The following is a 22,139-nucleotide window of genomic DNA, read 5'->3' on the forward strand; positions in this document are numbered from 1 at the left end:
TACAGTTTTCTTCACACATAAACCCAGAAATCTTGTAGTAGAGAAACATTAGCCAGTATTCCTATAAATCACATGATCAAACACATGAAGAACCGTAATGCTGTAAAAACGAAAATGCAAATGTTAGCGCTTGCGCAGGCGTATGCATACTTTGTCACAGATATCTCTGTGAGCACACAAGCTAGTGAATGACACACACATAGTAAATTCACAGACACAGAAAATGGCATTTAAAATGTTAAATCATCACGCAACCTCGAGTGTTGCTGTCATCTTTCTGCTTCTGTAAAGGGAAGCACACACAGACTCATCTGCACCCCTGCCAGGCGGGGGTCAACTTCACACAGTCGTGTTACATCAGTAAAGTCTTGTCAGCTTTTGTCAGCTTTTACCAGTCAGTCAGTTTGTTTTCCTTTCACTCACTCATTCATACATTCATTCTTTCTTTCTTTGCTGATAGTGGAACCTATCGTCGCATTTAGTTTCCACTCTCAGCAAAATGACGTCATTTCAAAAAGAAAAAGAAGAACTTTAGTTTGGATTACATCGCTGAATCCTTTTGGACTGGGACTGTCATTTAATAATTGTCCCAAATAAGTGGCTTTCTCCAGAGTCCATTTAAATGTGGAGAACTCACTTGGCACAATTTTCTCGACGACGTGTAGCGCTTTTAATTCCCGACGTGCAGATCTGCTTAAAGAACAGAGATTATCAAACAAAACTTTCAGTGCACTGTGAAAGTATCAAAATAAAAAGGCCTTGTTAAGTCATGACACAAGCTCCTCATCTCAGGAGGGTAAATCATACCATTAGCATGGTTTATCATACCATCATACTAATCGGCAGGCTCAACTTCACAACAAAAGAAAAATCATCAGCTAGATTCACTCCAAATCAACCATCAGCTGCACAACACACAACATAATCCTAATGTCTTATTAGCTATGAGTTTAATTACCAGGTCTGTGCTCTTCACTCATTTAGGCCACAGATCTATTTTATTCAATTTTCCTTTTCCCTTCATCATAAAACATGTGACATGCTGTCATGCACTTCACAAAACAGTCTGTTCTGACGTATTCAGAGTTGTGTATCTAAATACAGGATTCACTCGCACATCAAAGCAGGAAACTCAGTGTTTTAGAGTCTCCACTCAACACACAACAACTCCAACACATCTCATTCACTCATACTAGAATTCAGTCACCTTTCATTAATCTAAAACCGATCAACTAATTTGCATATCAGCTATTAACCCACTAAGTTGACAGGACGACAGAAAAGCATGTTCAAAATAGTATCACAAAAGACAATTTCCCTCATACAGTAAATTACATGTGCTGCCTCAATCAAGCAGGAAGCTTCTCCCAATTTACCATTTTAACAACTAAATTTATTGTCTGATCACTGGTTGGTCAAACCAGGATCTTTTTTCTCACAAAAGTTAAACTGTTGTCCTGCAACCTGGAGAGTCAATTTTTTGCATTGGATACATTCAGTATTTAATAACAAGTGTCTGCTAAATTGACACTAATTTAACACTGATGAAAGATAACAAGCTAATTTTCATTGCATGGGTGTTTGTGTTATTAGGCAGGTCTAATGCATGTCTGTGGAGCTGCATCTCCAGCAGAGCATGTTCTTAAAGCTGCCTTTCCTACACATTTCTCTGCTATTATTTAATCATTTCTTAACTAATGTGCTATGAGTCTTCATGAGTCATTTTGTGTTTGGAATTGTTAGTAGGGTTAATGCATGTTCTGCTTGTGTGTGTGTGATTTTGTATATGTTTCTATTTTCGCAATGTTTCAGACTCCGTCTCAATTTTCCAACTTAAGCAGTCAGTTTTGTTTTTCCCAGGTTTGCTAACCCAAATTTTGATTTCCCACATTAAATAATTCCTATGTGTTCTCACCTAGTCTTCTCACTCTGTTGTCCTCTCCCACTTCAACAGTCCAATAGCAGGCAGTTTCTCCTTCAGCTTTGTCCTGTCCCTCCTCTGATGCGGTTGATTTTGTGCTAGTGTCTGAAGTGCTGCCGCTGCCTTCTTGGGCGACTTCTTAGCAGCTGCTGCCGGTTTCTTGGCTTTGGCCGCGGCGGGCGTCTTAGCTTTGGTCTCAGTAACCCTGTTCATCTTGAAGGATCCGGAGGCCCCGGTGCCCTTGGTCTGCACCAGAGTGCCCTTCGCCACCAGACTCTTGATGGCGGTCTTGACACGGGCCTTGTTCTTGTCCACATCGTAGCCTCCGGCAGCCAGAGCCTTCTTGAGGGCGGCCACGGACAGGCCGTTGCGCTCCTTGGAAGCGGCCACGGCTTTCACAATCAGCTCGCCCACGCTGAGGCTGACCTTCTTGGGCTTGGAAGTCATCGTCTTCTTCTTCTTGGCCTGAACCTCAGTGCAGGGCGTGTTTATGATGGAGCCTTTCCCACCACAGCGCTGGCACGTTGAACGCATCATGAAGGGTCCATTTCTTTCATGTCGCTAGCCAGCATGCTAGCTGCATGTGGCTTGCCCGAGTCACTCAGTCCTTTTTGAGCATTTCAACATGCTGCCACCGCCATCTTGCTCGCCCCTCCGTGGAATTCATCCAATCAGACAGGAAGATGGGTTTGCTTTCTTCTGCTGCTGCTGTTTATCCACATTGCTGCTGCTTTGCTGGGACTTTTTGTGCTCAGGACTTGCTGCTGTCTCTTTATCATGGAGCTGCATTCCTTATCTTCAGGGAGGAGTGAGCTCGCTTGTGAGGTTGAGAAACACATGGCACTGTAAATAAGTCAGCCAGAAACTTGGCCTGCATGTTTCCAATGATGTTAAACTATAACTTTCTTCCGACCGCTGCATGTGGAAAATTGATTCAGGTCTGCTTTTCACCTGAAAGTGACAAACTAAGACATTTCATTATTATCATCACTGCTTAATCAACACACATCTCTCTCTCTCTCTGTGTTTTTGTGAACAGTCTTTTCTTAAAAGCAGAAAATGAAATTGTAGATGTTTTTGGCTGATCAACACAAAACCTTTTTCCTATGATTTTTCTTTTTCATCTACAATACAAGTTCATTCTCTTTTTCACCCTTTTTTTTTCTTCTTCTTTACAATAGCTGGTGATCTGCAGAATCACCGCTCTCACTCACGATCAAAGGCAATTACTTTTACACAGCGCACAAAAACACTGTGACGTCAGACACATTCACACTCACTTTGTCATCTGCAAAAATAAATCACATGGCTGATGATATGTGCCATGGTGATCCGTAAATATGATCACCAGTTTATTTAACTATTTTTCAACCCAACAAACAAATAATCAAAAACATGATGCTGATGTTATGAACACTCTACACACAAGTCAAGATGCAGGAAAACTGCTCACGGAAACGCTGCACACTCCCTGTTTCCCCCTCTTTGAGTAGTTCCCAGACAGCTCTTGATCTGATAACGTGTAGCTTGCTCATCAGCTCAGAAAAAAAACTGCAACGCAACATCACACAGTAGTTGCTCTGCCCACAGCGGCAAAGTCTTACACTTTCATATTCAACACAGCTCCTCCATCATGTACTTTTAGATGTTTCATACAGGGTTCAGCATATTAGTTATTTTCACAGGTGTGCTCCATATCTCAACAATGGTTCATAACAAGACGACAGTCTTTCACACAGGTCAAGTGCCTCTATGCACTTCATTAGTTTAAATATTTACCTATATCACTTCACCTCACATGTCATTGTACTGAATTTAAGCAACCACAAGCTTAATGTAGATTACTTTTAACAACTATCCACCTCAATTAAATCTATGGTCTGGCACACAGGCTGCTGTCGATCAGGGCAAGCTAAAGAATAAACATTGTGTCAGCAAGGGGTGGGGGGAAAGCCATTCACCAGAGCATATCTTAAGTGCTGCTGATGTGGGCTGACCTTCTCCACAGCTCTCCAAGGCTGGTGTGTTTTCTGAAAACTTCTAACATTTGAATCTCTTCCATTTATAAGCCTGCGATTAACCGCACGGCTCAGGTCCGCGTGACCGCGCTCGCGTGAACCCGCGCAGCTGTGGAGCCGTCGCTCTCTCTCTTTTTTACATAAATACTTTGTGCTGCCAGGAGCAAAGTCCAGCACAAACGTCTGTCTCCCTCCAACTCACTCTTGGTTGCGTAGAAACCCATGATAACAACAACAGTCAGTGTCACAGACCACGTGTTCTGCTCCGCACACACCCACACAACAACAACAACGACGACAACAAAAACAACACAAAATAGGCCTATCGTCCAGCACAGTCTGGACCCCGCGGAACCTCTCAATGCCCCACAAAGTGGCGGAGAACTCACCTCTCGCCACACAAAGTAGCGAGGAACCTCTTGCTCCACAAAGTAGCAAGGAACCCGGGTATCGCTCCACAAAGTAGCGAACTTCTCAACGCCTCACACAGTGGCGGAGACTGCACAACCACACGGTTATAGAGTCGGGCTCTTCTCAACGCCTCACACAGTGGCGGAGACTGCACAACCACACGGTTATAGAGTCGGGCTCTTCTCAACGCCTCACACAGTGGCGGAGACTGCACAACGACACGGTTATAGAGTCGGCCTCTTTAAACTTACTTGGCATTGCTTAGAGTGTAATATCAGCCCGAATCCCGCCGACCGTCATTCATCGAGGAGAAAAGACAGACCGCGAATCCACAGGAACTTCCTGGCTGACGTCAGTCTTTCAGCGTGCCTCTCCTCCCCTCGGTGAATGCGATTCCAGGGCTCCGGCTCGAAGGACCAATTAATGATAGGTTTGTAGCATAAACCTATTCGCTGGAACGTTAAGACAATATAATTACACTGCAAGCAAGACACAAGTAGGCAAACTTCTTCATGGTACTCGTGCACGGGAGAGAACCGGACAGGCACCGTTCCTTCGCTTGACCCCAGTAGCTCTCGTCCGTCCTCCCGTAACACTGTCCTTTTATTGAGGTTACATGAATATGCATAGGTTCATTAACATATGACGTCTACATACAAACAAAGAGTACCTTGCCTGTGTGTGTGTGTGTATGTGTGTGTGTGTGTGTGTGTGTGTGTGTGTGTGTGTTGCTGATCAAAGGGTCAAACATCCTTGGTCAGGAAGAGGGTAGCCTCCCCCTCACCCTAGATGGTTCATCCTAGATAACACGGTGAGGAAGTCCTGCAGTTCATCTAAACAAAGAGCACTTAGACTAGAACAGACGTAGCTACGTTAATCCTACCATAAAACAATAAGACACGGTATGACCTCTCATGCTCCCAAAGTGCTGTCTAATACACACAAAGTTTGCAGACTATCAAGGATCAAAACCTCTACCAATCTACAACTAATTACAAAACTCTAAGCATATATAAGTAAATATTTCTAAGCATAAATGACAATCAACAATACAAATCTAACAAAGCCTTTTCTGGGATCGATTAGTAGTGTCTCTATTCTCCACTAGGGGGCTTTCGCGCGTTCTCCTCACTGCAATAAACTACTGCATGAGAGACGCAAGTCATAATCACTCTCGTGATTCTTTTCCCCCTGTTTTCAGGTAAAAGTGTTTAAAAGTTGATATATTTCCAATGTGTACACTGTTAAGATATTTAAGAGGTAATCCTTCATTGTTTTGTAAGCGTTAAAAGCATTACATTGCAGTTTTGTGCACATATACGTGGCGGTTTTGAGCTGTGTTTTGTACTGTGTAATGGCCATTAAGATAACGGCAGGAGCTAAAAACACCGCGATTGTCAGCCTTTTCAGGAAAAGAAAAACAGCGGGGAAGAGGAACGGTGATAAAGGGCAAAAAACAAAAACCAACAAAACAAACAGACAGAAAATACATATATCAATCACCTGGATCACCTGTTGAGAAAGAAAAAACAGAAAACAAGCAAACAAAAAGAGCAATATAATAAACAACATCATTGCAGTGATCTATGTGAATATAACAGTAAATACTAAATATTGAATATTATTGTGCAGCATGTAGGATTGACAGCGCACAGTGTGCTTTGAGGTAGGAGCCAAAAAGGGTGTAGTTTGTGTGTGTGAGCACCTGTGTGTACACCTGTGAGCATGAGCACGCTTGTATTTAAAAGGTTCCTTCATGTAATGATCTGCTAGAGGGTGTGGGGAGCCATAGCCCCGTCCTCCAGGGCATGGAGCAGGTATGAAGGAGATCCAGGCTCCAGACATCCAGAGGCCCTCAGAGATCAAGAGACCAAGGAAGACCAATGGAGGGGCAACCGTGCCACTCTCCCGGAAAGAGCTGAGGAGAGCCCCAGATGAGGGGTCACTCAGCAGCCGCGGAGCAGAAGCCCAGGGGGGTTGCAGTGATGTGCCCGTGAGCTCCGCTGACAGAGCCCCAGGCTCCAGGCCACGTCAGGCAGCCACCAGGAGTGAGCCGGTGCATACCTGGATGCCCATCCCTGGACACAAAGAACCACCAATGCACCGATGTCTGAGTGCGTCTGCCACTGGCAGGGGGAGTGGTGGGGGGAGATAGGCCTCCATACCTTGGAGGGCCTGAGATGTCCCTAGAGAGGTGGCGTCTGATACCCGACCTGACATATAGACACAGACATAGAGGCGCACACAGAGACAAACATCCATTCCCACCCTCATGCTCTCATATGCAATTACTCAGCACTCACCCAATTTGGAGGCAGACCTAAATAGACACTGTACACACAATCACACTCCCCAAGCGTACTCTATATTCCAGGTTTAGGTACCCTTGCCCCTGGAGGGGGAAAGTGCACCCAGACCCAGGTGGTGTTACCCTTTTCCCTGGGGTGGGGAGAAGCAGACCGCCCCGACTCCGCAGCAGCAGGGAGCCCCAACATTCCAGAGCCCAATCGGACGGCCAACTCCTCCTCCCAGCCCCCCCCCGTCCCAACAGGCAACAGAGACTCCAAACCTCCCTCCGCCTGCTCATATGTAGTGTTGATGAATGTGTTTTCTAAGGTGCATTTAAAACACAGGAGTGCATGGAGCTACCTGCCAGTGAGCAGCAGATAAACGCATAGCCCCTTCTGATAGCCCTCAATGTATACGTGTATGTAAAATTGAGAGGTGGGCAACGGCGCCAGGGGTCAGGCTATACACCCTGATGGTGTTCTGGATGCCATGTAGCGTGCCCACCAAGGTCCTATATGTACAGTGGGGCAAAAAAGTATTTAGTCAGCCACCGATTGTGCAAGTTCCCCCACTTAAAATGATGACAGAGGTCAGTAATTTGCACCAGAGGTACACTTCAACTGTGAGAGACAGAATATGAAAAAAAAATCCATGAATCCACATGGTAGGATTTGTAAAGAATTTATTCGTAAATTAGGGTGGAAAATAAGTATTTGGTCACCTCAAACAAGGAAAATCTCTGGCTCTCACAGACCTGTAACGTCTTCTGTAAGAAGCTTTTCTGTCCCCCACTCGTTACCTGTATGAATGGCACCTGTTTGAACTCATCATCTGTATAAAAGACACCTGTCCACAGCCTCAAACAGTCAGACTCCAAACTCCGCCATGGCCAAGACCAAAGAGCTTTCGAAGGACACCAGGAAAAGTATTGTAGACCTGCACCAGACTGGGAAGAGTGAATCTACAATAGGCAAGCAGCTTGGTGTGAAAAAATCAACTGTGGGAGCAATCATCAGAAAATGGAAGACATACAAGACCACTGATAATCTCCCTCGATCTGGGGCTCCACGCAAGATCTCATCCCGTGGGGTCAAAATGATCATGAGAACGGTGAGCAAAGATCCCAGAACCACACGGGACCTGGTGAATGACCTGCAGAGAGCTGGGACCAAAGTAACAAAGGTCACCATCAGTAACACACTACAACGGCAGGGAATCAAATCCCGCAGTGCCAGACGTGTTCCGCTGCTGAAGCCAGTGCATGTCCAGGCCCGTCTGAAGTTTGCCAGAGAGCACATGGATGATACAGCAGAGGATTGGGAGAATGTCATGTGGTCAGATGAAACCAAAGTAGAACTTTTTGGTATAAACTCAACTCGTCGTGTTTGGAGGAAGAAGAATACTGAGTTGCATCCCAAGAACACCATACACCATACCTTGCTGCCTACTTCCATCTACGTAACATTAACAGATTGCTTCCTTCTCTTTCCACCCAGTCTACGTCCATTCTTGTACACAGTCTTGTTACCTCCCGTATTGACTACTGCAATTCTCTTCTGCATGGTCTCCCCCAAAAATCCCTCCATAAGCTTCAACTGGTTCAGAACTCTGCTGCTCGCATTATCACCAGAACCCCCTCCTACCAGCACATCACCCCTGTTCTTCAGGAACTTCACTGGCTCCCTGTGAAATTCCGGATAATTTTCAAACAACTTCTGCTCACCTTCAAGGCCATTCATAACCTCGCTCCTTCTTACCTTTCTGACCTGTTAACCACCACTTGTTCTGCCCGTTCACGTCGTTCTTCTTCTTCTATCCAGCTTACTGTACCTTCCTTCCGCCTCACCACCATGGGAAGCAGAGCTTTCAGCTGTTCTGCTCCCAGGCTGTGGAGCTCTCTGTCCCCTGAAATAAGAAATACTGGTTCTCTCCCCCAGTTTAAATCCCAACTCAAAACTCATCTGTTCAAATCTGCATATTCACTGTGAGTCCACTGTTTGTTCATTTTATCTTGTGCTTGTATTTTATTGTTCTTATTCTCCCATTGTTTTACTAAGTGTTTTATTCTATTGTAAAGTGTCCTTGGGTGACTTGAAAGGCGCTCATGAATAAAATTTATTATTATTATTACCTACTGTGAAGCATGGGGGTGGAAACATCATGCTATGGGGCTGTTTTTCTGCCAAGGGGACAGGACGACTGATCCGTGTTAAGGACAGAATGAATGGGGCCATGTATCGTGAGATTTTGAGCCAAAACCTCCTTCCATCAGTGAGAACTTTGAAGATGAAACGAGGCTGGGTCTTCCAACATGACAATGATCCAAAACACACCGCCCGGGCAACAAAGGAGTGGCTCCGTAAGAAGCATTTGAAAGTCCTGGAGTGGCCTAGCCAGTCTCCAGACCTCAACCCCATAGAAAATCTGTGGCGGGAATTGAAAGTCTGTGTTGCTCGGCGACAGCCCCAAAACATCACTGCTCTCAAGAAGATCTGCATGGAGGAATGGGCCAAAATACCAGCTACTGTGTGTGCAAACCTGGTAAAGACTTATAGTAAACGTTTGACCTTTGTTATTGCTAACAAAGGTTATGTTACAAAGTATTGAGTTGTATTTTTGTTATTGACCAAATACTTATTTTCCACCCTGATTTACGAATAAATTCTTTACAAATCCTACCATGTGAATTCATGGATTTTTTTTTCACATTCTGTCTCTCACAGTTGAAGTGTACCTCTGGTGCAAATTACTGACCTCTGTCATCATTTTAGGTGGGGGAACTTGCACAATCGGTGGCTGACTAAATACTTTTTTGCCCCACTGTATGTGTTATGAGAGTGTGAGTAATGTGAATGTCTAAGTTGTGGGATAAAATTGAGGCACAGGTAGCCAGAAGGGGAGAGGGGCGGTGCCTCCCCTGCACCCTTGTGACACACCTTTACCCCAAGGCCCTGCATGTGTGGGTGATTGTTGTGGAGCGGGAAGAAGGAAGCAGCTGGAGATGGGGAGGGAAGGAAGGGAGGGGCAAGTGCCCCCTCAGCAGCGCCGCCTGGCCCCACAGAGCCCGGGAAAGCCCACCCAACCCCACCACAGAGAAAACTGCACCCACCCCGTCATCCACTCATCTTCCAGACTACACAAGACAATAGACACTAAGCTGAGTTCTTCCTCCACCTCTCCTATATCTCCCCCACCAGCAGAGTGAGTTCCTGGAGAGAGGAGACCTCCTGCAAGATGTGACAGCCTCCCCCACCAGTTGAAGAGCCCCTCAGGTGGCTCGATGCACTGGCGGCACCCTGCGCCAGGGCTGAGCCCCCATACACCCACCCACCCAAAACCCTGGCGACACACCAACCAGGACCCAAGGCCCAGCCAGGGCAGCCTGGTGACGTAGCACCCCCAGAAAGTAGTAGTATTTTGTATTGAATTAATTGAAGACTGGGATTTCTAATTAAATGAAAGCTTTGTATGCATATCTGAGACAAGAAGTTTTGGTCTAAGTTAACTAATAAATCCGCTTCCCATTTTGCAATAGGAAGTGATATTGATTCATCTGTTTTAGAAAGCATTCTGTACAGTTTGGAGAGTAATTTTGGGGTTTTAAGAGTAAGAAATTATGCCACACTTGATGGTGTTTGTAGTTCAACCTGACCGGGTTTAAATTTCTTTTTTACTATGGACTTAATTTGTTGATATTCTAAAAATCTTTTCTTGTTGATCCCATATTGTGTAACTAGTCTGTCAAATGGAATAAATTCTGTTCCTTCTAATATATGTTCTAAGCATGTGATTCCTTTACAACTCTGGAAAGTTTATCATATTATTGTTTTGTAACACATCAGGGTTGTTTCAGATAGGTGTACGTTTCCATGGGATTAATGAAGACTCCGTCAATTTTAGAAACTCCCACTATGCTGTCAGAGAAGAGCTAATGTTGACGCTTTTAACCCTTTAAGACATACCATAGAACCAAGTCTGCCAGAGCTTATATTATATTTTTACATGCTGTAGTGCCATTTTTGGGAGCATTTCAAGTTGATATACATCATTACAACCATTATAGCCCAAATTTTAATAATATGAATAAATAACAATAACATTAATTAATAACAGAAAAAAGTTGTAAATAAAGAGATTTTTGAAATTAAAAAAAATTTGAAAACTTTTCTTTTTGCATTGAATTTGTACAATTCCAGCTTAATGTTGCAATAATTGCAAGTACTAGAAGCTCTGATATACTATGATTGATTTTTGTTCATTAAATATTTTTTGGTGTTCTTCTCAGGCTTGAACAATATGATAAAACACTTGGGAGCAAATATACACATTATTAGACCAAAGCTGGAGGCCAGAATTGCAAAAATCTCCACAACTACAGTAAATTTCCCAGGGGAGCTGACATATGCTGGGATAAATGTGATCCAGACAGTACAGAATATCAACATACTGAAGGTGATAAACTTGCCTTCATTGAAATTATCAGGTAATTTGCGGGCTAAAACTGCTAAAACAAAGCAAAAGGCAGCAAGTATGCCTAAGTATCCAAGCACAGCCCAGAAGCCAGCAGCAGAGCCTAATGCACATTCCAATATGATTTTCTCCTTGTACGTGGTTAGATTTTTTATTGGAAAGGGAGGGCTCACTACTATCCAAACAGTACATATTAAAACTTGAAGAAAGGTGAAAGACACAACAGTCATTCTTTGCTGTGGAGGACCAAACCATTTCATCACATTACTACCTGGAATTGTCACTTTAAAAGCCATTAAGACCACTATAGTTTTCCCAAGTACACAGGAGATAGAGAGTACAAAGGTGATCCCAAATGCAGTGTGACGCAGCATGCAGGACCACTCAGATGGTGCTCCAATGAAAGTTAATGAACATAAGAAACACAGAGTCAGTGAGATGAGCAGCAGGAAGCTCAGCTCAGAGTTGTTGGCCCTGACAATTGGAGTTTTCCTGTGACAAAAGAATACAGCTGCAATTACGATGGTCAGACAGGCACCAAGAACTGAGAATGTAGCCAGGATAATTCCTAGGAGGTCTTGAAAGGAAAGATACTCTACAGGCTTAGGGATGCAAGTGTCTCTCTTTGCGTTAGGCCAGAATTCTTTTTGACAAGGTAAACAATCAGTTGAATCTGGATAAAAAACACATAAATACAAAATTTTCTTGATTTTCATATATACACAATGAAACATTTTAAATGCATGGCAATCATTTCTCTTTACCTGTGCTATTACTGATCTCCCCCTCAGGACATGCTGTACAGTCATAGCAGCAGATGGGTTTTCCTTTCTGCAACACTTTACGAGTTCCTGGAGGACAACTGTCCGTGCACACTGACACTGGCACCTGTCAAAGACATAAATGTTGGAGAATACATGTAAATATTTAATATGCAGCTGTAATCATTGTTTAGTAAAGTTTGAATGCTTACTTTCATGCTACCCTCCATCCAGGTAATGTTTTTGTCGATCTGGAATTCCTGGCCCACGGGCCGTGATGCATCGTACAGCCCTACAGCCACTATCTCAGTCGCACCGTTTTCACTTTTCTGCCAGTTAGCCAGTTCATAAATAGCCACAGGATCCCCATTAGCATCAAATGACACTTCATAGCCATTTCGGGAAAAATTTACTTTCTTCAGCTCAATTAAAATCTGAAAAGACGAAATTAGGTATAATGGGAGGGGAAAGGAAAAAAAATAATTATGCAATATTTCAATAACAAATATTAATATTACATATCAACTCATATTGCAGTTGATGAAAGACACTGGCATCAACATATTTATTTCTTCTGACCTGTTTGGACTCTAACTTGGTTAACTTGTCACACTTTGCAGTGCCATTTATTTCCTGGCACACTGCATTATGGATGGCATGTGCTACTGCATACACGGCCTTGTACACCATGTTAGTAACTCTTAGCTGTGATTTGTCAGTGGACTGGTTTTGCAGATTCTGTATGTCTTCATTTCCATCACATACTTTCTTCTTTGCAGTGGCATCTAAAAATTACAAAAAGGGCAAACAATCACACGAGTGCTTCTGATTGGTTGAGGAAGAATAAAGTAGTTTATCATGGCCCTTTCTCAATTCTCAAGTACACGAGTCCGTACTCATGTTCTCTGCAAGTCCGGACTTGCCAAGAACACGAGAATGCAAGCACGGACTCGCGATTTGTACAGTTGGAACACCACACTTGATGATATCACGGGTCCGGAGTTTTTACTGCCGTCCCCTCTTAATTTAACTGTGATTAACCCTCTGGGGTCGATGAACGCGCCGGTGCGTCAAAATCACATGACCAATTTAAGACGACACAGCAACAAGATGCAGCGACCCAGAGTCTCCATTTCAATGTGGGTCTAAAGTGCGGACTTCAAACTATATACCAGTTTTTAAATGGCTACGTAAAACCAGAGTTGTGATAACAAATACACACTATTGTTTTTTCTAAACAAAACAGTGGTGTTTACAGCGGGAAGAAACAGTAAAAACTGTTTTCTACAGACAGCGCCTGCAATCACTCCCCGCTTGCAAGTGAAAAAAGAAACAACACCCATTTCCTATTGGTGTTAAATTGTGCCATATCAACCAATCAAAAGATGATATGGCAACATGTGGTATTTTGTTGTGTATGAAGAGGGGGAAGTTTTAGGAGTGACACTGGTGACAGAAAGCGGGCGAGCAAAGAGAGAGCGTGTTTTCATATGTGAGACATTAGTGACGTTGAGTGTGTTTGGAGGCTATATTTAGTGTGTAGTGTAGTCACTGTTTTGTGTGTTAGTTATACTAGTCAATGTCACATTTGCTCCAGAAAAAGCCACCAAAGGCAGATTCCAGTGTAAACGCTATCCCCACATGGAAAACAGGACTGGTAGAACTACTGTTGTCAGAACTGCAGGGTTTAGGCCTGTGGTGTTCTCCTATAATAATAATAATAATAATAATGGATTGGATTTATATAGCGCTTTTCAAGGCACCCAAAGCGCTTTACAATGCCACTATTCATTCACTCTCGCATTCACACAGTGGTGGAGGCAAGCTACGGTTGTAGCCACAGCTGCCCTGGGGCAGACTGACAGAAGCGAGGCTGCCATATTGCGCCATCGCGCCATAGCCACTTTACCCTACCGCCTACTGGTGTTGGCCCTCTGGCCAACACCAGTAGGCGGTTGAAATTTTTTTCTGAGTTTAGATCAATTGTGCTAATATAGTATGCCAAAATGAAAAATTAACTCCATTTTCAGATATTTGAGGTTGTGCTGAAAATAATGAAAGCAAACAAGGCAAGACAAACAGTTTTTAAAGGTAAGATATAGATGTAAAATCAAAAGTAGACAAAAACGGCCAATTACACCCTGGACCCCAGAGGGTTAATATGTTATGAAGCTTAACACTAATCTCAGCTAAACCGATTTACTCAGGAACAAATAAAACACTGAAATAAACCAAACATTAACATTTCGAAGTTATCTAAGAGATTTATATATCATATTTAACCTGAGTAGCGAAACACCGCGGGGGGGTCAAAACGATGTGCCAGGAGTCCATTGTTCTTGCCAACTCTAGTGATCCTCGACCTCCCGGTCTGCTATGGAGCTGGTGGGTAACAGGCATCTCTGAAAACGTCGGAGCACGTTTGGAAATATTTGATATCTTGATAAGTCGAGCAGATATTCGAAGCTTACACAGCTACATTCTCTCTTGAAAATAAATTAAAAGTTTGTTTTGTGACCCAGAAAGAGTAATATTTAAACGTTTTTAGCCACGCTCTGCCATTGCTGCGTTTGGGTTTTCAGTGAAATGCATTCTGGGATATTTAGCTATACCAAGTACACACAAGTCACCACCAATGCATGCTCAATAAAAAAGGCGGAGCGAGAACACATCCGCAATCACAATCTTGGCTTGATGCGTACGTTGAATTGGAACAGTATTTGGTCTCCCACTGGTAACGTATCATGACTACACGAGAACGCCTCATGACTACTTTATTCAAAAAGCTCTATATCATCATGGAGGTATCTGGTGATGAATCAAACTACACATGACCAATGTAAGATGACACAGCAACAAGCTGCTATGTCAACCCTGAGCCTCCAATTTTTGTTTTAAAAGTGTGAACTTCAAAGTATGTACCAGTTTTTAAATTGTGTTGATAGGCCACGTAAATCCAGAGTTACGATAACAAATACACACAATGTTTTTTTTTTTTCCTGAATATTGTTGTTATGTTTACTGCAGAAAAAAAAACGGTGTTTTCTAAGGAAAGCGCTTGGAAGCAGACTCTTCTTGCGATCAAAAAAAGAAAAAAGAAAAGAAAAAAAAACACCTCTTTCCTGTTGGTGGAAAAATGTGCCATGTCGACCACTCAGAAGATGATATGGCAAAATGGCTTTGGTTGTTTAGGAAGAGGGGGAAAACGGCAGCGAGAAAGCGAGAGGCAGCAAGTTTTGAGATGCAAGACATTAGCATGTTAGGAGTGTGTAGTAAGTGTGTCGTGCAGTCAAACATTTTGTTTTGTGTGTCAGAACAATGAGGCAACTGCTAAATGTTGCAGTTGCTGCCAAAATGCCACCAAAGGCAGCTTGCAATGTAAACGCTGGTCGAAGACACGAGGGGTGATACACCTCCTGCTTTCAGGCCTGCAGATATCAGGCTTGTGATGTTCTCCTTTATGTTAGAGTGGACAGAAAAAATTTTTAGGAGTAGCAAAAATAATTTGCACGTTATCTTATTTAATGCAGAACACCTGATTGTTCTGTAAGTACTTTGAATTGGTTATTTAAAAACTAGGAGTCGGAATTTGCCTCTATGTCCTTGTCTTGTCTTGTGTGCATTACTTTCCCTGGAATAGCCTCCCACTGTCGTTCTCTAAAACCTAAAAGAGAATTATGGATTTGATCAGCTGGTCTCTGAATGCTATTGACACCCTTTTCTCAACGAGAAATCTGGGCTCGGGAGAGCCTGAGTGCCCTGGAGCGACTTTCCCTGCCGGATACACGATGGACGGGTGGCAGAACTGGAGGATCATGTGCCTGGCGGGACTGTCGATCGAGGACGCTGAAGATATCTATCTATTCGGAACCATGATAACAGGGTTCATGCTGATCGGAGTTGGCTTAGCCCTGGTTTATCGGAGAAATAAGAGAGCGGAACCGGCTGTTCAAACCCCCCCAAGGCTGCCCGCTGGAATCGAAATGGAACGAGGCGCAACCTCTCACAACGAACGTAATATGGTCAACACCTTGGAGACGCTTGCAGCTGCTGTGAAGGCTCAAAACAACACCATTGAGCGTATGAGGGGAAACATCAGAGAGAGGCCTGCTCAAAATGAGACCCTTGAGCGACAGTTGGAAAACATCGCGGAACGGATCACTGCAGTTGTGAGGTCTCAGAATCAAAAGAACGATAACACCATGGAACAGAAGTTTGATACCATCATGGGGAGGCTCGTGACTCTCCAACGGGAGATCGAGAGGCCAGTGTCGGAGTGTTAAAGAGCAGCCTGAAAAATTCTCCTGGGCTGCTTGCATGGAAATTAACAAAACGAACATAAACATTGCGGATCCCCATCACGGCACCAGCTGCAGGCCCAAGGCTGGAGCCAAACAATCACTCCCTGATAACAACTGTGTTACGGCTATTCTTCCCATCCCATGCAAGGACACCTGGATTGGCTGGAGGACTGTTTACTTAGCCTGATAGGCCGAAGGACACTGTCTCAGCTAAACTATGGACACGCACACACACACACTTACACTGATAAGCACTCACTCATTCCCCCTCCCTTTCCAACGCCTTCGATGCTTGTGCCCTACCGGGGAAGATAGCAGTCAACTGGACCAGCACAGATGCTGCAGGACCGGATGCGCTGTCTACACTGGCTCTCTCTTACCCTTTACCCGCCCCTGTTGCTTGTCTTGTGTTTCTATGGTGTATTGATAGTCATGTGCTTTTGTGCTGAGGTGTTTTTTCTGTTATCAAACTGTTCTCCCACTAGGAGCTCAGTCTGAGTGGAGGTTTTTTTTCTCCTCCTCTTACCTCATGTAGTGTATTTTCGTTGTTTTTTCCTATCAGCCTACCTTTCTGACATGTCTGCCAAATGTGATGTTTGTGTAAAGTTGGTCAGAAGGTTCCTTTGTAAGTGCGCATGCGCCATTAGCGTGCTGCCTGCTGTAACCCTAATTTCCCTCGGGATGAATAAAGTATTCTGATTCTGATTCTGATTAACGTGTTAATTGCGATTAATTAATTTGAAAAAAACAACAACGTACTAAAAAAATTACACATTTAATTGCAGTTTGCATTCCAGGCAAAAGCTAACTTTTGTCAATGCACAATTTCCTGGTATATCGATTACACTGATGCACACATCAGAGCTACAAAGAATCAGAAGAAAGTGCATTGCTAGGAATGATCCTAGCAATGGATGGATGAAAGGCAAATTTAATTTCAAAAGACTACCCAACTGAAGGCTTGATGACAGTGTGGTTTTGTGCAAACTGTGAAAAAGGAGTTTGAATAGATTCCTTAATATACATCAGAGTTAAAGGGAATATAGTTTTGGATTTCTTGTAATATTACATTATGGCGGTTAATGGGTATACAAAATAGGAAATAGGCCTGGAATGGGAACAAAGAATTGAGGTGCAGGGCAGGAGGACAATCAACACCCACCCCCAGGGCAGGAAGCAAAAGCTACTGAGGGTGAGGGGCAGACAAAGGGCAAATGGACACTACCTTAAAAGGAGATGGGGGTCAGGGCGTCAACACCTCTGGCAACTGTACCACTTTTTTTTCTATTGTGGGCGTGTTTACTGTAGGGGGAAGGAGACCAGAGGTTATAACTGTAACTGCTGTGTTACTCTTTAGATCACCCTTCAGAATAGGACTGCATAGGATGCAGTGTGCTGATCTCCAGATGCATCTGTAAGAATAATGGGTAATAAAAGGATTGTGTAAAACATGGAAACGTGATCACTACCAGGACCAAAAGAATCGCAGAGACTGGTGTTGTCTCAACACATAACACCGAAGCACTTCATGTTACCATCTAAATGCAAAACATGTTGCTAGCAGTCTGAGTACCAACAAAAGGTGATGGCAGCCCATACTTGATGAAATGACTAACTTAAGGACCAAAATTAGTAAGACAACATTGGACAAACTTACAAATTCTCTCGCAAAATTGATTGCTCTGGACTGTAAACCACTATCAGTGGTAAAAGATAGGGGGTTAGAAAATGTACTACACTTAGCGTCAGGTGATCCAACTTCAGACTGCTCTGCCAAAAGACTATTTCAAGTAAAATTCAACAGCTTTATGACACTGAAAAGAAAGAAAAATTAGACACCTTAAGGACAGCCCTGCTAATATGGAGGAACTACACCAGGAGCAAACAAGACTTTGGTTACAGCCAAACAAAAGCACAAGCTAGTCGTTTTAACTCCAAAAGCTGGCGACTGTCCTTGAGCCATGCAAGTAAATCAAACTATTTTTTAACTTTTTGTTACTGTTTCTTCAAAAAGCTCTATCCGTTCTTTAAGTCTGACGTTATTAGCCTTGTCTGGGCCCAAACTCCGCTGCATGTCCATAAGCCAAATGATCACTGCAGCATCACCGAGAGCTAAAAAGTGTCTAAATTCTTTCATCTGTAATAAAAAGATCAGTGTGGCTGCTCTACCAGGTGTAGCAATTAAGTTAAACATCCAGGCATCCATGAAAACGGAATTTATTAAACTTAATGGAGTTAGAAGTTAACAAGGAGTTAGCTCGCTAGCTTCCATCTAAATATAATATAGCCTGTCCTGACTGAGAGATTTCTGAAACAAATTAAGATGTACAGCTCTGCTATCACTTCTGACATAAATGAAGACAGAAAAGTAAACTGCAGTGGCATTTGTAGGGTTACTTTAGTTTGGCTAGCTGATATATAACTGATATATAATAATGAGCTAAGTGATCGCTAGCGACACAGCTATGTTAGCATAATATAAACAGTGAAGGTGGAGGATGAACGCTAACTTCTTTCCACTCGATAAAGGTTGCCGTGAGGATTCTCAATGGTTAGAGACAAATGCAGTCGCATGGCAGGATGCTGTAAACGGACCAAACTTAAGTCAAGAGAACAACTGAGATAATTCATCCACAATCCGAGGTTAGTCATTAATATACTGCTGCATGGGCTGGGCTGTAGTTGCATTGTAAAGTTTTAAAAACTGAGCTTTAGCGTTAATAAAAACCGAGAGAGGGCGACAGTGATCACTGACTGTTTTTAGGGGCTTTTTGAGAATAAATAGAACTAGATACAAAGCATTAAAATGTTAAAAACACAAAAGCAGGGTAGTTTGGGCCTGGAAGCAGGATTCATCACGTCATCACTTAAAGACCGGATATTTGACAGTTATTGTGTAGATTAATATTTACTTTCTTGAACTGTCTACTACAGGTGTGTGACTGAGCTTCTTGGAGGTGAGACATATGTCTCATGTTCAGGGGTTTATCTGTTTTCTGCCACCTGCATCACACCATGGAGGTCTTCGATGATGACTCAAACTACATGGTGAAATTTAAAACCACCTTCACAACGTGTAGCTACCCTCAACCATCTGTGGCCCAAGATAGCTACTGTGCTTGGCCACACTTTAAGGATTTAAAGTGTCTTGCAAGGAGGAGAGCGAGAAGAGTTTTGGACCAGCCTTGAGGCCCTGCTGCAGGAACAGTGTAAAGATAAAAGCCTCAGCACAACCTCAGATGCAAAATGTACTCTCGTCAGAAAAGAGGTCTTGGGACCACTGAGCAATAGACCAGTTCTTTTTTTTCTTTAGCCCAGGTAAGACGCTTCTGACATCTGTTGTTCAGGAGCAGCTTGACAAGAGGAATACGACATTTGAAGCCCATGTCCAGGCTCTTGATGCACTAACTCTTACTAACTAACTAACACTTTTGAATGGCCTTTTTCCTAACTATCCTCTCCAGGCTGTGGTCATCCATGCTGCACCATTTTCTTCCATGCTTTTCCCTTACACATAACTTTCTATTAATGTGTTTTGATACAGCTCTTTGGGAACATTCAAGTTCTTTTGTAATGACTTTTTGAGGCTTTCCCCTCCTTATGAAGGGTGTGGATGATGATTTTCTGCACAACTGTAGGTCAGCAGTCTTCCCCATAAATGGGATTCCTACTGAACCAGACTGAGAGATAAAGGCTCAGGAACCATTTGCAGCTGTTTTGAATTAATTAGCTGATTAGACATTAACACTTTGAGCCTACAATATTGAACCTTTTCACCATATCCTAATTTTCTGAGCTTTTGAATTTTGGGTTTTCATAAGGTGTAAGTCATAATAATCAAACTTAAAACAAATAAAGGTGTGAAATTTTTCACTTTGCATGCAGTAAGTCTAATCTTATATTACGTTCACCTTTTAAGTTGAATTACTGAAATAGATGAACTTTTTCATGATATTCAAATTTTTCAAGTTACACCTGTATTTTCTCCTCACACTTGGTCATGATTAATAACTTTTCAATTAAAATAGGTCAACCAATGAAGCTACATCCGACATCAGCAGTTGATCAGATAATTTAAACCAAGAAAAATGTCTTACTTTTGGTCAGTGTGCAGTTAAATGCATCCTCCCAGAACTCAGTAAGTATTTGAGAAGAAGCCACTTGTGAGGGGGACAGCTTCAGCAGGAAGTCTCTGAGGCCTGGGATTATAGACTTCGGAATCCCAAATCCAATGGCCCCAGCACAGAAACTGAACCTCGTTAATTCTGGGTTGGTTACCCATGATTCACTGCCTATCCACTGGCGGGGTGGGGAAGGCTCATGTGATGTGAGCTCCTTCAACAGGATCTTCATGTCTCCAAAAGATGCAAATGCCACAACAACTACAGCTTTAGACCTGGAGAGACAATGTAATGCATTAGAAAAATGTTTTTTAAATGTCTTCACATGATCAAACATTTATTTTACAAATAATTAAACAAGTCAATGCACAATAATTATCTCTGATGAGGAAACCTGCGGATAACATCTGCCACTCTCTGAATTCTGCTCTGTGGGTCTGTCCGATAGAAAGATACAGAGTATTCCACACAGATCCCCTCTTTATGTGCTGCTTTTAGAAATGAAGCCATGCCATTATTTCCATAATCCGAATCTGACCGAACAGCACCTATCCAAGTCCAGCCAAAGTGTTTCACTAGCTTGGCTAGTGCTTCAGCTTGAATCTGATCACTGGGGACTGTTCTGAAAAAACTTGGGTACTGCTGCTTGTCAGACAAGCATGCACATGTCGAAAAGTGGCTCACCTAAACCAAAAGAAATAAAACAGTGTAGCTCAGAAAATACCGCAAACACAAATATCACATAGCATATTTTAAATACGAAAATTGACAGAAATTGGAAATTGGCATTTACCTGGGGAATGTTAAAAGAACTGATGACTTGGGACAAACTGATGGATGTCGTAGACCCCGAGCCACCAACAACAGCCATCACCATACCAGAATGTGAGCAATTGTTATCCGTGGAAAACACAGGGTCGAAGCTATTTAGAAACTGAAATGCCATATGCACTGCTACAGGCACTGATGCACATGAGTCATAGATCTGATACCCGAGCCTGATTCCGGGCAGCAGCTCTGTGCTGTTGTTAATCTCTTCTATGGCAAAAACCATTGTACGCGATGATTGCAGTTCACTGGTGATAATACTGCAAATAGTTGTGTCACTGTTATAATATACACTGTAGATTTAGTTTAAGTTAAATGTTAAAAAATAAAATAAAGAAAAATTCAACAACAGGATAATTTAAACAAATTAAAGTCTTTTCATTTCCTTTTAAATATAATTCCTTTCCTGTGTTTCCTTTATAAAACTGTTATTTAACATATTGTATAATTTGTTTTTTAAAATACAACATTTTTTTTTATAAAGAATAAAAGACCATTGTTTACATTTTTTAACACTATACTGAATCAATGTAGTTCCGTAGATCATAACACACATGAAAACATTTCTCTCCTCATACAGTCCAACATGTTTTTACTTCTTCTTCTTCCCATTACTGAACTTCTTACTTACTAACCTTCCTTTGCATTTTACAGGCTCAGGCATGCTGGTGTAGTCACTGTAAACTGTGTTCATGTAGACGTGAAGGGAAAAATCACCACCAATAACAAAGTCCCCATCCTTTGAAAATGCTGGTAGACGAGTGCTTCCCTGCAGCTTGCAGTTCAGAGAGGATGCCGTCGTACCATCTTGAGCTCCTATATGCCTAGTCATTTGTCTCATACCATCTAGACACACTGCAAAGGCAACAGCTGAGTTGAGGTGAAACAAACAAACAGGCAATACCAAACCAATTACAAGAGCTGCAATCTCCATTTCCATCTAAAATTGTCTGTATATGGGCACACATTGTTTCCATTGGTTTATATAGGTCTTCAAACAAAGGGGTTTTGTCATCTTC

General features: G+C 42.7%; 1 protein-coding gene across 1 annotated transcript; it reads right to left on the reverse strand.

Annotated features, from left to right (window-relative positions):
- Positions 1-3,045: 3,045 nt before the first annotated feature.
- LOC101485034 (vomeronasal type-2 receptor 1-like) lies at positions 3,046-21,368 on the reverse strand. Its single transcript, XM_076892042.1, has 8 exons — positions 21,086-21,368; positions 20,687-20,976; positions 20,269-20,567; positions 12,450-12,655; positions 12,083-12,304; positions 11,874-11,997; positions 11,569-11,782; positions 3,046-3,091 (listed from the first exon to the last, which is right to left on the reverse strand). The coding sequence occupies exons 1-8, from the start codon at positions 21,344-21,346 to the stop codon at positions 3,046-3,048; spliced, it is 1,662 nt and encodes a 553-aa protein (XP_076748157.1). The 5' UTR covers positions 21,347-21,368.
- Positions 21,369-22,139: the final 771 nt, after the last annotated feature.

Source organism: Maylandia zebra, linkage group LG14, assembly GCF_041146795.1.
Source record: "Maylandia zebra isolate NMK-2024a linkage group LG14, Mzebra_GT3a, whole genome shotgun sequence".
Taxonomy (NCBI): Eukaryota; Metazoa; Chordata; class Actinopteri; order Cichliformes; family Cichlidae; genus Maylandia; species Maylandia zebra.